Source organism: Larimichthys crocea, chromosome XIII (genome assembly GCF_000972845.2).
Source record: "Larimichthys crocea isolate SSNF chromosome XIII, L_crocea_2.0, whole genome shotgun sequence".
In the NCBI taxonomy this organism is placed as follows: Eukaryota; Metazoa; Chordata; class Actinopteri; family Sciaenidae; genus Larimichthys; species Larimichthys crocea.
Window position 1 is genome coordinate 7,363,380 of NC_040023.1, and position 15,497 is coordinate 7,378,876.

General features: G+C 39.9%; 2 protein-coding genes across 3 annotated transcripts; one reads left to right on the forward strand and one right to left on the reverse strand.

The window, feature by feature from the left end:
• Positions 1-2,591: 2,591 nt before the first annotated feature.
• Positions 2,592-7,983, reverse strand: ssr2 (signal sequence receptor, beta). 2 transcript variants are annotated; one of them, XM_019253426.2, is made up of 6 exons: positions 7,856-7,983; positions 5,553-5,713; positions 4,298-4,396; positions 3,766-3,874; positions 3,598-3,675; positions 2,592-3,183 (listed from the first exon to the last, which is right to left on the reverse strand). In XM_019253426.2, exons 1-6 carry the CDS (start codon positions 7,934-7,936, stop codon positions 3,073-3,075), a joined length of 639 nt encoding a protein of 212 aa, XP_019108971.2. In that variant the 5' UTR covers positions 7,937-7,983; the 3' UTR covers positions 2,592-3,072. The 2 variants fall into 2 exon arrangements, with proteins under 2 accessions (XP_019108971.2, XP_019108976.2); XM_019253431.2 differs by having other exon boundaries at positions 7,846-7,935.
• Positions 7,984-10,502: 2,519 nt separating this feature from the next.
• Positions 10,503-13,172, forward strand: sostdc1b (sclerostin domain containing 1b). Its single transcript, XM_010746013.3, has 2 exons — positions 10,503-10,783; positions 12,438-13,172. Exons 1-2 carry the CDS (start codon positions 10,582-10,584, stop codon positions 12,860-12,862), a joined length of 627 nt encoding a protein of 208 aa, XP_010744315.2. The 5' UTR covers positions 10,503-10,581; the 3' UTR covers positions 12,863-13,172.
• The last annotated feature ends 2,325 nt before the right edge of the window (positions 13,173-15,497 follow it).

A 15,497-nucleotide genomic window follows, 5' to 3' on the forward strand; every position in this document is an offset into this window, starting at 1 on the left:
CCTACCACCATGCAACAACAGTTTTCAGTCAGTCAAGGACATGTTGTCAAACTGATAAAAGGTGATATAGAAAATAAAAGACTTCCTTTTTTTATAGCCTTCAGAATAAAAGCAAAACAAAGTTTTAAAGTGTTGCAAATTCACCTGCTGTTTCATTCTCTCCTGGCACATTTAAAGCCATTTAGCAAATCTGGCTTTCATTTTTGGCAAGGTTATGGGTGGATGTCTCAAATTAGGAAAACCAAAATCAAACCAAAAGGGAACCAAAATTCACCCAAAACAAATTGTGGACTTCCAAAATATAGCCATAAATGTCCCAGAGGAGCCCCAAATCAGCTGTTCCCACTCGCGCCCAATCTTCTGGCAATGCCATAAACATGCCTTAACTCAGCCATATATTGCTGGGCGCCTCCTTATCTATTATCGATAACCCTAATCATACCACTTTCTTTCTTAATGCCAAAAGAAAGCCAAAAAATGCCAAATGTATGCCATAATACAGCCAAAATATTTGCTATCTGGGGTGTGACTTTTCCCACCATAAAATAACTTCAGATCCTAGATTGTCGTTCACACCTGTGCACGGGAACCATGTCAAATCTGTCATTACTTATTAGCAAAGAGCAGTGTACAAAAACCTTCCTGTAAGCTGTGAATGGTTCTTGCATTATGTAAACTTTGTGTGATCATACCTGAGTATGATCACCTGTGAGAGGTCACTACTACCAACTGACTATTTGACTGATTCTGGTGAAAACGGGTCATATTTTATAAGTCAAGTCATAAGTCAATTTATTTATATAGCACATTTAAATACAACGAGACACTGGCCAAAGTGCTGCACAACATCAAAACAAAATAAAATACATAAGAAGGAAGTAAGAAAGAAAAGTAAATAAATAAAGTTAAAGACAAATTAAGCAATTCCATAGAATAATGGATAGTCATAAATACTGTAGACAATAACAAAATTGAGAACTGATCAACTCTTAAATGCCAGTGTGAATAAATGTGTTTTTAATCCAGATTTTGAAGGCTGGTAGTGAGGTTGCCAACCTGATCTGTTCCATAGTTTTGGAGCTGCCACTGAGAAAGCCCTGTCGGCCCTGAGTGCCAGTCTAGATCTGGGAACTACTAATAGTTGTTGGTCGACTGACCTGAGCAAGCGTTGTGGGACATATGTATTGATGAGGTCTGATAGGAGGAAAATGTTTCCTACTTTCCCCTCTGGTGTCGCCCCAGCTGCTGTGCATCCAGCTCTTTGTGATTTACAGAGTTTCTCGATGGACAGTGAAGTAAACTGCTATGAATATAGCTGCTGTTAGCTGAGTTTGTTAGCTGTGCTGCTTCCAAAACTTGCCAAGAGCAAAATTCGAACACAATAGCCATGCTTCAACTAGCACAATATGTCTAATTCAAATACGTTGGACTAAACTAATCAAGATTTGGACATAAACTATCAAACACACTGGTTTTCATCTGAAACAAAAGTTGTTTGAGGGGTTAGCTACACCTTAAAGTTACAAAATACAGTCCGTGCTGTTGTGTTTTAGTTTTATTCAATATCAAATATTACATCTGTATCTTAAAAGTTGTACAAGGAATAACGCAAGCAGCCGCAGCCTATAAAATGGGACAATGTATAATGTACATTTCATATTCTTAAGGCATTTCTACATTGGTGAATAGTCTATATGCTATATATAATAATTGTCTCTGGTTTCCAGTGTCATTATTATTAGTTTTATTATTATTATTTGGCTTTGTCTCTGTTTTTTCCAGTAGAGTCTGTAGCTGAGGGTACCAAAGTGGAACTGATGTCCAAGATCAGTCAAGATCCATTTTGGTTATGTAACTATAAACTATGTATCTGTACATAGTTTATAGTTTATAGATACACTGGACACTGCTACTGTGACTACAAACACAGGAATATCATCTTCATCTTCTTATTTTATCAGATTTAGGAATTTGGCACTTGACATGAATCTTATGCAGTGTGTATACAGAAGCTGTATGGTGTTTTATGAGTTGTTTATAACAAAAAAGAAATCCACTGTTAGCCTGAACAGAGCGTTCCAAAGTCACAGATGTCTGGAAAGAATTGAAGCCGACACTGACTTTTACCATTTCAAGGCAACCACAAACTTCAATAGAAGATGTTAATGTTTGTAAATGTCCACGTGTGTTTGAATTCATAGAGATTAGAGTAGGGGGAATTTAAAGAGAGCAGTCACTGAATGATAAAATGACACAGTTAAACCCAACATTGCTTCTGTCAACATCATTTATCATAAAGTGTGTGTAGAAAAGGCAGCAGCCAGAAACCAGCAGAGCATCTTGTCACTATCTACAGCTTTGTAAAGCAAACTCTGCACGGAGGTAAAACCACAGAGCTGATAGAAGATTAGAAATAGTGAGCACAGAGGCTGCTGGGGGGGTCTTATACAACAACCTGACACTTCCTGTGCGGTTCAGTTTGAGTATTATTATCTACAGCCACAATCATCATCTAGAAACTTTAATGTTGCGCAGCTGAATGTTTTTTGTGGTGACGTGTAATGCAAGACTTCAGAAATCCAGACACGAGCTTTAGAAAAACCCACCATGTTTTTTTATTAATTTATGTATGAATGAAGTTCAACAACTGGCTTCAAACTTCAAATCTGAATTCAGTTCATCGCACACACACATACACAATTACAAAAATACAAAAAAAACTTGTTACAGTAGTTATTGTAATTGTAATGTATTTTTGTCACATGAACCCATCTGCAAATATGAAGGAATGACCAGCAGCTGGTGGAGCTCAGGCTGTAGACGAGAACGTGCTCATTGGGTTTGGTGACCACACCCGAGCTGTCCTTCTACGTCCTGACACAGAGTTCTTTTAAAATCATGCTGCTTGTTTGATCAAATTGCAATCACGTTCCTTGGTCACTGTTCTTCTTGCAACTTTCACCCCCAATATGGGTTATTAAGCTTTTCAGAGATCCTGTGCCCATTAAACCCTTTGACTTCCACCCACACCCACAACCCTCCCGCACCACCCCACCCCTCAGATGTGCCGTCTCAGTTCTTCTTGGCCTTCGGTGAGTCGTACTTCCTCTTGCTGGAGTACCAGAGGAGCAGAGGGATGCCGATGGAGGGAAGAGTCATCACACCGAAAGCAGCCCAGTCCAGCTAGAGAAGAGAGATGTTTGGCAGTCAGTGAGGCGTCAAAACAAGGACAAAAAACATTTCTTCAACACATTTTTTTTAGGGTAAGGTTTTCCTCCAAAGACTTCATAATACTGCACTTATTTGGAGGTTTATTAGGTACAGCTCGCTTAAACTAATGCAGCCAAGCACAATAAATTCGATTTATTTATTACTCTGTGTGCCTTTTCTTTTATCCCAGCTGCACTTTTACCTTTTATAGTGTTTGTTTGGTGCTTTTTGTAACACCTTCGCCTTCACTGTCCCTTACTTTCCATGTGTCTGCGCTAAGCAGCCAATAAATATATTGGTCGTGTATTCTTCTTGACTGTGGGTCAGTCCACTCTTGTTGGAGAGCCTGAATGAGCAACGAGAACTCTTTTTGAATGTAACACTCACATAGTGTGGGGAGAAGCGACGGTCGAACTCCCTCTGAGCCAGGATGCCTCCCTGGCCGGGGGCGCTGGTGTAGCCAACCTGCAGGAAGGACAGACACTTCAGCTTCACTCCACTCGACATTTGAACGGCTTTAAACTTTTAAAAAAAAAGACAATGAACTGATTTTACCACGACTTGTCCTCCTTCCTGGGCAAGGTAGCTGACAGAGGCGGAGGTGAAGTTGAAGTAGCCGGCCTTCAGGGGGCGCAGCACCACCGTGTGAGAGACGTTGCTGGCTCTGAAAGTTCCAGGGTTAAAGCTGACAACTTGAAATGGATGCACATTTAAAACCAGCTTCAAATGATAATAAGCTCCTCCTGGTGTGACCTTCTCTTTAGTTTGGCAGATCAGAGATATGTGTTAAAGATCTTTCTGTTTAACAGCAACTTCTCCACGGATCTCAAACAAAGTTGTCTTCTCAATGATGGGGTCCAGTTTGTCCAGCTGTCCATGATACCAGGTCACTTCACCTGCCAAGCGTTGATTAAGTCTCCTATCATTTGTGAACTGTCTCACTAAGATGTGATGTGGCTGCTTACAGAGACAGCCAGAGGTTGCACCAGATTTAGAGTTAAACCACCGTTACTGACTTCATCCTACAGCACCAACAGCTGCAAGGTGAGGGGGAACATTAAAGAAGACATTTTCAATTCAAGGATACGGTGCAATCCTGTCCCATTTGACGTTCAGCATTCCTGAAACGATTCCAAAGTCTTCGGGGGGGAAAGAATCATCTGACAGCTCCACCTCCAGAGCGGCACTGTGGAGGCAGATAAGAGAAAAGACACAGTTAGAGACCTGGATATGTAACAGGACAGGAGTTTCATGAGCTTTTATTGGATGCCAAACGTCTGCAGAATACTGGAGATACTCCAGTACATACACCAAAAGCAGTTCTTTATTTGACTCATGCCAACATCAACATGTTTTTCTGCTCCTGGATACTCTTGATACTCGACCTGACTTGACTGAGTGAATAAATAAATACGGGGTCATTACAACCAACAAACGTGTGAACCAGATGCTGGCTCCAGCTCTGCGGCTACTGAAGATCTGCTAAAGAACAATAAACGCGATGACATGTTTGAGATCAGATGTCCCAGACCTGGTAGGTGATGCTGCACAAACAGGCGAGTCGGAGACACTTCAAGAAAGCACCATGCAGTATCAAAACACACGTCAATGTTCGGAGTAGTTAGTCAGTCTGACATGGTCTCAACTAAATCGGAGACATATCGGAAGGTACCTCTTATCTGACAGATAAACAAAGACTGTGGGAGATGTTGTGCTTTTCTCCCTGATGTACTGATGTGTGTCACAGCTGGATGGGAGCAGACCAAAGTCCAATTAAAGTCCAATATCATGTAGTAAATTAAGTAGTTTGTTATTTGCACTAGATTAGTCTTGTTCAGATTGACGAATGAAGAGGCGATAGAAGATTTGTTTTTTCCCTGCTGGTATTGAGAAATAAAATCCAAAAACCTGCTCCCTGCTGCGTGGTGATGAGTGACTCTTCCTTAATTCAAAGCAACTCGTTTACCACCCCCCTTCTCCATCTGCTAATCCTGGCACACGCCTGCTCACCAAACCTTTGCTCTCTGCACCGATGCCCACTGCATCTGCCTCCATCACGGCTGCCTTAGACAATCTGCTGCCATCCTAGTTATAGTGTATGATTACGCACTTTATTTGTTACTGACTCTGTCCTAACACGTATGGAGTAATAACAGTTTTCATGTTTGTAATTACAGCTTGCTCTGGCTGATCATCAAAGTCAGTGGCAGGTTTAATTGTACATAATTAGCTGGGAGCTGCTTTAGATTTACGTTACACTGCTACATAAATCATCAGCGTACTGTTGCGTGTACTGATCGTGCATTTTTTTCCCAGGTTATAAATCAATAAACAGTTCTGACCTGGAGCCCACGTTGTAGATGTTGTACTGCAGAGTGAGATCTCGTCCCTCCACGGCATAGCGGTTCAGCAGAGATTTAGAGGCCAGCAAACGGGCTCCCTCTTCTCCTGTGCCCAGACCGAGCAGAGCCAGGACCAAAAACACGTGTAGCATCTTCATCATCTGGAAAACAAAAACAAAAAACAAAACAAAGATAGATCAGACATAAGTATGTGGACACCTCGGTCACATTCAGCAGAGCAGCAGAGTAGTGGATCAGATGATGTTCGGGGGTCCACATACAATGAGTAGTAATTAATCTAGACTAGGGGTCTTCAACCAGGGGTCCTCGACCCCTAGGGGGTCCGCAGAGGTACTGCAGGGGGTCTGCCAATTTAATTTGCACTCCAGCAGCTCTGGGAATTTAACCATTGAACTTTTTAAATCAATCATAAACACATATAGGCCAACGTGTTCACTGCTGAGTTTTTAGGTCCTGATCACTGCCTGTTGTTTTTATCTCTGGTGATTATTCACCGTTCAGGTCTTATCTACTTTTACTGCAACTGTTCTTAAATGATGCTTTGTGCCCTATAGGTCTTAATTTACTTCTTATTTGTTTTGTTATTGTAGCTTTATGTTTTTTTAACTCTTCTTTTATGAATACCCCCTGTTTTTCTTGTATAGCATCTAGATTTTATTTTTGCATTTGTATTTATATTGTGTTTTTTATCTTTGTCTATACTGTACTATCACCTCATTGAAGCCTCCTGTAATTTCGTTGTGTCGTACAATGACAATAAAAGCTTTCTACTCTATTCTTCTAATCTCTAGTTTTTCATGCAGCTGCTCTGCTGCCTTAAGAACTGTTAGTCGTTGTCTATTTCTGTTTTTATTTTTCACCTGATCATGTTGTCGTCTCCTGTTCATGTCCCATTGCAATTATTTTCTATTTTATTTCATTTATACCTTGCAGTTATTATTTATATCATGGTCACTAACATTTGTAATATTATTTATATCATGGTCACTTTCACTTTCCTTTACAATATTTCTTACACTATGGTCTGTATTTATATTTCCTTTACGTTGACATGTGCAGTATTATTCATATCATTCCACTTCTTTTGAAATTTTCTACCTTAGTACTTGTTTTGAACATCTGTACACTCGTCTGTTTTGTTTTGGTCTATTGTAGAGGCTGACTGATACTTCTGTCTGTTCGTTGTGGGTTTTTGCCCTTTTATTTGGAAGTGAATTTCCCCGTGGTGGGATGAATAAAGTATATCTAATCTAATCTAATCTGTGAAGGCTACAAGTCTGTATGAAAGGTGCTATATAAATAAATAAAGCTGAGTTGAGTTAATAACCCAGTGTATATATAGGTTAATAAAGCGAAATAGAAGTTGAATAAAGTAAAAATAAATATTATTGGTCACACGTCCCTCCTGACCTCAGCAATTTCTCCACAATTATTACAGGCCAGGCTTAAAAATGCGACACAAAATATCTGTGTGTCTCTTGTCTGAGGGTCCTTGGGCTCTGACCTCTGATCTAGACGACATTTATGTTTCGTTGTTGTAGTTTTATGCTTTTTTAACTTTTCTTCTAATCTCTAGTTTTTCATGCAGCTGCTCTGCTGCCTTAAGAACAGTTAGTTTTTTGTCTATTTGTTTTACTTTTATGCTCTGTGAAGCACTTTGGGCTACAATTCTGTATGAAAGGTGCTTTATAAATAAATAAAGCTGAGTTGAGTTAATAACCCAGTATATAAATAGGTTAATAAAGCAAAATAAAAGCTGAATAAAGTAAAAATAAATGGCATTTTCTACCATTGACTACAGCAATTTCTCCACAACTATTACAGGCCAGGCTTAAAAATGTGACACAAAATATGTTTGTCTCTTGTCTAAGTGTCTGAAAAAGGTCAAAACTTCTGATTTATACGACAATTACATGAAATACATACCTAGAAACATTAAAAAAACACAAACACGGAGATGTTTAAAAAGCTAAAGCAGCTTTCATTCAAGTGTGTTCAAGGCTAAATGTTAGAGGTTCATTCAGAAGAATAATATCATCAAAATATTCAGAGTATTATTGAATAATTTAAGTTTTAAATGTCTCATTTCTCAGTGGCCGACACTGCTTACGTGGACCAGATGACACATATCTCAGCTCTGCTGACGCTCAATAACAGCTCTTTATCTACAGTTAGCTACATTACAGACACAGAGACAGTTAAAGTGAGCTTTCCTCGTCCTAAAACTTAGTTATTAAATAAAAACAGCTCGTATAAAGATAAACAGACGTACAAACACTCACCGAGCAGCTGCTCTTCAAACCGCAGAGACTGGAAGGAGCTACGGCCGCGCATGCGCAGGAGCTTAAAGCTGCTGTTTGCATGACGTGTACCGAGGAGGAGCTGGAGGAAGTGCGGCCCGCGCAGCGCCCCCTGCCGTCCTGGAGGGAGGCCGCGACACTTATGTTAGTGCACAGTAGTGATGGGAATTCCGACTCTTTTTAGTGATCCGGATCATTTGGCTCTGCATACTATAAGGAGCCGGCTCTTTCGGCTCCCAAACAGCTCCTCACATTTTATTAATTGGTTTTATTAATTAATTATTATTATTATTTTATTATTTATTGCTGTTATTATTATTTTATATTTTTAAATGTTATTATATTTTATTGTATTTTTGACATTGTAAAGCACTTTGGTCAGTGCATGCCGTGTAAAAATGTGCTATATAAATAAAACGTACTAACTATTTAATTAATTTATCACCCAAAATAGTGCAATAATGTAATAAATAATGTCTCTCGTCTCCCTCCTGTCGTGTTTGTCCTCCGCGACCGTGTGTGTGTGTGTGTGTGTGTGTGTGTGTCTGTCACCCCTGCCGTGGATGCTGCTATACATCTTGACCAATTACGTGCAGCTTTCACACAAAAAAGTGGAGTAACATTTTTTTTTTTCAGTGAGTTTTTTTTTCTCCACTTTTTTAATTGAAAGCCGAACGTGATTGGTCAAGATGTGTGAGAACAGGCATGGCATGAGGGAGAGTGTCAGGAGGAGGAGACAGTGAGGCACCGAAGTGAAAAAAAAAATGGCTCTCTAAATTGGCTCCCAACGAGGAGCCGGCTCCCGTCGTTCACTGCAAAGAGCCGGCTCTTAGAACCGGATCGTTCGGGACCGACACATCACTAATTAGTGCACAGGTCAGACAGGACATGAGATTTAAATCAATCATTTAAAATATATATGATATGAATTCTTTATATTATCTACTTGATGTTTTGTTGTGTTTCCATATTGTTATTCATTGTGTTCTATCGTATTGTGCAGCACTTTGGAAACCCTGTGTTTGCTAAAATCGTGCTATATAAATAAAGTAGATTGGATTGGATTGGATGTATGACTATTATTATGGCATGAACCAGAGTGAGTGAGTGGTAGTAGTAGCCTTGTCTCTATTATCACCTTTTGAAGTTATGCAACCACCACTACAATGCTGGTGCTGTTGTGGAGAAATTGCTGAAGTCAAAGGTCAATGGTGAGGTCAGGAAGGAAGAAAGTGTTCAGGAGCCTCTGATGTCTTATGCTGTATTATTTATTGACGCTTGGCCCAAGGAGAATTAGAGACACTCTCAAAGTTCATCAGAAGTGCCTGAGTCGGTCTCACATTCTGCCCAACTCATCCTGGTGGATCGACTTTAAACCCCAAGATAACACCACAAATACTACACGCCCAGAATTAGTCAAAGAGAATGTCTTTACTCATGGAGGTGTTATTGTCAGCATATTCTAGTCTGGAGACACAGATGTCTGTTTATGCAGATTGGAACGTCAACAGCAAACTATCTATTATGTCTATGAAGGCAGCAACAGGTCTTTTCGACCCTGGTCACCACAGTGTTGAGATAGACTGGCACCTACTGTTCCCAATCAAAGCCAAACAACTAATACTGCCGAAGACCTCAAGGCCCACACGTGACCTCGTGTAACCTAAGGATAGAAAATTCCATAACAGGTGCATGTCCTCATTTAAGGGATTTAAGGGCTTTTATGATTTTTTTCTAACAAATTCCCTCAAATGATGTTTGTCAGAATTCAAAACAGAGAAGATGATGGACATCTATAGCAGACAACTTTCAGTATTTCAGCCACTGGGTGGAGACAAATAACCTTCTTTATCTTCTTTGTCACCAGTCTGTACCTGCTGGAAATGTTGGAAGATGAGCAGGCACCACAAGTCTATGTAGTAAATGTACTGTGGACACACCTGAATCACGGATGTCTCAAGTCTGCAGTTTGCATTATGTCTAAAAGGCTGTATTATGTGAGACTGTATGGAATGTTAATAATAATAGTTGGCGAAGTTTGGGCTTCATCTTGTTATATTTCAAATTAAAAGTTGAAAGTTATTAGTTAATTCGTCTAATTGTTGTTGTTGTTGTTGTTGTTGTTGTTGCCTACACCATACAACATTACATATAACACCACTCCTCATTCATGCATCCACCTAAAATGTTTACCTCAACTGATTACTGTTAGTTTAAGTTCTGTTATTGTTTTTTTCTTCTTTTTTAAAATAAAATGTCTGTTTGTTTGTGACAGTTATTATAATTATTGTTTATTATTCAAGAAAAAAAACAGTTGGCTGATGCCTGCAGTGATGCAGAGGTGCAGAAACATCCTAAATCATGTGAAGTAGTTGTAAATATTCTCCAGATGTCAGGCAAATAACGTGAAGTTTGTTCTGGCTGACATCAGCCAAACCCACAAGGACTGGGTGAGTCCACTTGTTCCATGATTTTATTGGCAAAAATTGATCAATTCATTGTAATTTACCCAGAAAGCAACACAATGCGCCTGCAGCAAATCAGACTTGTTGCTTATGAATGAAGTGACTCACACTGCTGTTCAGGTGGGTGTGCATTCACAAAGCGTCACAGTGGAGGATATATAAACCACAGCTGCACACACTTAACTCATTCATCAGGTGTAATTTTGTCACTGACAGCAGCTCTCAGATCAGTCAGGTGTAGTCATGCTCCGTCGTGCCAGCGCACTCCTCGCGCTGCTGCTGCTTCTGCTGATGATGATGAGGAAGAGCAGCTCAGCTGTTCACAACGACGCCACAGAGTCACTTAACACTCAGCCGGTCCCAGACACTCAAGAAGAACCGGTCCAGGAAGACACGAATCAGGCGAACAACGGAGGGAGGCGGCAGCCTGACTCTGCGCGTAATGGTGAGTCCAAACGGTGACGCATGGCGCAGTTACACCATATTTACATGATTTCTGAGGTACATTTGGTATCTTGTTCTGTAAATCTGGAAACATATAGTTTCAAATTGATGGCTGGGTGACTGCTGACAATAGATCCTTGATACTATTCTCTCTTGGCGTAGTGGTAGGTGGAGAAGGTGGATTTATTGTGAGCAAATGCTGCATATTGCGTATATTTGGAAAGAAAGAAAGAAAGAAAGAAAGAAAGAAAGAAAGAAAGAAAGAAAATGCGCAATACAAGAAGAAGAAAGTTTAGTAACTGATGTAACAGCTTCTATCTACCCCAGACCTCTCTTCAGGATGGTTGGGTTGAGAGGCAGATTATGGATAAACATATTACCAATTCATATTGTAGCATCATATGAAGACTCCTCAGATTTGTAGGGGTTATATTGTCTATATTCAAATTTGAAACAAGCCTGAATGTACCCGATTGTAGGCTCCACAAGCAAAAACAGAGTAAAGTCTGTTATCCATACGGACATTTTTGTGGTTTTATTGTGGTTTATTTGTCCTTGGTGAGCAAGCAAACAAAGAACAAAGAAATCACAGCTCCTGCTGACCCTCCCAGGTGCACGCTGGTCCTGTACCTGCTTACTTACAATACATAAAAGCTGATGTGATTGTGCTGTGCAGTCCTTACGTAACAATGCAACATAAACAAAACAAAAATGGATAATAAGCAAATAGAAATACCAAATGTAAATAACCCCAAGTATCAGCCGTTTTCAGATGTTAGGCAATTTTATTCATATGGCACGTTAAATACACAGCAGCAACTCATGATGTTCTACAGGATGCACTGGGATTAGAGAGGTGAGACAGAAAATAGCATTTAAGAAGATCTATCATTTAAGTAACAACGTTAGAATGAATGCTTATTTCTAATAAAATGTAGTAACTGGTAGCAGTATTTCAAATTCCAGTTCTAACTGGTAATTAATTCAGAGATTTGAGTATAATATATTCATATTTCCCTGTTTATCTTTAAACTCTGGCAACCAGCTTTGAACATGTTGCAGTTGTTCAGAGACAACCTGCTCCAGATGAATGCATGGCTCAGCTTTTTGGGGTTCTTGCTTAGATGTGAGAAGACCCCACAGTGATTTAATTCCTTTTACCCTTCTACAGAGGTAGGGAGAGACAGATGAAAATGAAGAAGAAGAATCAGAATCGATGTAGCAGAGGCTGAGATTTTAGGGCTTGGTATGAGTCACGCCCCACAGATCCTAAACTTCCTATGATGCAACTTGATAGCATATATCATTAGACACACCCTGCCTGATAAATGCCCGTGTCTTTCAGGCTCCACACACTTTCCAGACTTTTTGTTAAAAATGTGAAATCTCGAGCTGAAGGTGGATAACTTCATCAGGGTTATCTTCTTACACAAACCACAGACGACAGGCTAAGTGGTACTCTTTGTAAATAACCTTTTTAAAATTGGTGGAGTCGCCCTTTAGTGTGACTGATAAAATGTAGACCAACTGACTCACGGTTTAAAGGAGGCCAAGGAGGAGCTAAATTTATGCACCACTCGAGAGTTGCTGCTAGATAGTGGAACATCAGAATGAGGTGAAGCATACATATATGTAATTCAGTTTCCATGTCTCAGGCCCAGACCAGAGCCAGGTTGGCTGCAGGGAGCTGAGGTCCACCAAGTACATCTCTGATGGCCAGTGCACCAGTGTCAACCCCATCAAGGAGCTGGTGTGCGCTGGAGAGTGTCTGCCGGCTCACTTGCTTCCCAACTGGATCGGGGGTGGAGGTTACACTGGTAGGTACTGGAGCCGCCGTGACGCCCAGGAGTGGCGCTGCGTCATTGACCGGACCAGGACCCAGCGGATCCGGCTGCAGTGTCAGGACGGCAGCTCCAGGACCTACAAGATAACTGTGGTGACCTCCTGCAAATGCAAGCGCTACAACCGACAGCAGAATGACTCAGGACACAAGGACACAACTGTCCACAGTGGTAAACAGAAGAAGAGTCAGCGGAAGGCTGTACTGCCTGAGGAAAGAGCAGAGACAACTGACAACTAAAACCCTGAAATCCTGCAGAGGGGATCTCCTAACAACCACAGCTGTCTTCATCATGAAGTTTATGGATGAAATATAATTGTGAAAATAATAACCAAATATTTAAGAGGCAGGCCAAATAGAAGTAAAGATTAATAGTGTAGATTTAGATTATTATGAAACAGAAAACTGTTTTAAAGGTCCAGCGTGTAGGATTTAGTGGCATCTAGTGGTGAAGATGCAGACTGCAACCAACTGAATACAGGCGGCGAAACTTCTAAGAAGCACAAAATGCCTTATCTAGAGCCAGTGTTGGGTTTTATCCACTCTGGGCTACTGTAGAAACATGGCACATGAATATTATATTCCATATCTGCCAATAAATCCCTCTGAATCTTACATATTGGACCTTTAAGATTAGACATCGCCGGACCAAAGCGCAGCTTAGTTAGTGGAATAGTTCAGCGTTTTGGGAAATATGCTTATTTGCTTTCTTTCATAGAGTTAGATGTTTAGATGGATATAAGTCCTCGTGTCCGCACGTTAACCAATCTGGAGTTAGGACATGTTAGCCTAGCTTAGCATAAAGACTGGAAGCAGAGGGGAACAGCTAGCCGAGTTCTGTCTAATGTTAAAACAAACATTTCTTCCCTTCTTTATGCTAAGTTAAGGTTAATCACATCCTGACTCGGCCATTGGTAAAGCAAATTATGCTAATTTTAAAGAAATATTTTAACTATATTTTTATTGAAATACGCCACAGTTAGATAAGTCCGTCATTCAGTACAGATGAAGGACTTGGATGTGTTTATCTGATATCCCAAAATACAAGATATGTTCTTGTTATGTGCAACTATTGCATGTTTATGGATCAGTGATGGACAACATGCTGAAGCTACAAAACAACCTGACAATACAGTCTGATCTGATGCGAAATGATTAGATGAATCATGGGGCTCTACACCAAATGTGCAAGTTCGACATTGCTCAGAGCCAGGCCATTATTTCCTAATACATAAATAAATAAATAAATAAATAAATGCGCTCTCTTTGGCAGCTTTACAAGCCATAGCAGCACATAGTATGTTGATTTTCTGCCTCAAATATGCTGACTTTCTCCAAAGTATGTCCAAAAATTCTATATGAATATATGGTTATTTCAGTGCTCTCTCCTAGAAATTTTGTTTATATCACTAAATTATTTTCCAGATTGTGTTGCAGTAGCAAATCGGTGGCTGGTTTATTTTATTTTCCAATGAATGAAGAGCTACATTTATGAATTACAGGGAGGTGATTGGGCGAACACAGGACTTTGGAGTTTAATAATGCTGTAGCCACTACAAGCAAATTAAACACATTGTCAATGAACATTTTACTGACAAGTTCAGTATTAACCATTTTGCGACATTAATGTTCAACATTTCCTCCTTGTGTTAATAGAAAACCTCATACATTTCCTTCATAACATTTGCTCTGTTGAGGATTAGTTACGTATTAACATCATTTCTAGGAGACAGGTCTCGGTTATTTACATTTCAATCTAGTCCGTAGCGTGCCAGTTATCTGCTTTGTAAGTGCTGCTCTTCATTTTGCGCTCTACCTCGCTCAAACTATTCGCTCTTGCTCATTTGGACTGAAACTGCCAAGCAGAGATGCACATTTGTTACTGTGGGCCTCCAAACATTGCATTATGTCACCTGAGAGCGCCCCTCTTCCCCTCAACAACAACACAGAAGGACTGCCCAAACACAAATATGTTAACGGAGGTTCTGGTGGCAATAAAAGCACAGCGTAATGTAGCAATATGCAAAAGTTTGATTGTACAGGAGGTTTGGTTTGTGTTGGAAAGAAATTCCAGGATAGGTCATAGTCTTACCTTTAGTCATAGGTAGGTTCATGCATCTTCATGTAAAAATAATAATTCATTAGATGATTCAAAGGCTCGACAGACTTTGGATGCAAAACATGTAAAAAATATAATGTTACCCATGATTCATAACAGTCAAATGTGAAGCTAGATTTATATATAATAGAGTGATGCTTAGATAGCCTATAGTGTGAATGTAATGTACAATGCATGGGTAAAGTTTTATGGGTTTTTTCAGAGTGAATAGGATGTAATTTATTTTTGTACCAGAACAGTTGATGTTCTTTTTTTATACCTTTTTTTTTTTTTCTGTCATTGTTTGAAATAAATAGTTGAATGAAAATTGTTTACAATGCTGCGTTTCTGACATAATGCTGCAGGCATGCCAGACCGGGGCTCACTGCAAACAGGAACTTCCTAACAACAGAGGTATTAGTCAGTGATGAAACTCTCTTTTCAACAGACACCATACTTTGTTTTATTGTGAAGGGGATACCTTCACCTCCAGGCTACTTGGGGCTTGTTCCAGCTGCGGCAACATGTTAAGACGCTTTATTGTCTCATGTATCCGTTCATTTTTTCCACAAGGTAGGTAGTGAATAGAATCACCTGCACTGGGTGACAACAGGATGTTTAACTTGTGTTACCTGCGGCGGGAAAAAGAAGTCCTGTAGATATAGTGAAGAGGCATCAGAACAATGTAATGTCTAGGAATGTTGATTAGCAGATGGAGGGAAAAACACATAACTTTATTTCTGAACAGGATTTGTAAATAATAAATATATTTAACCA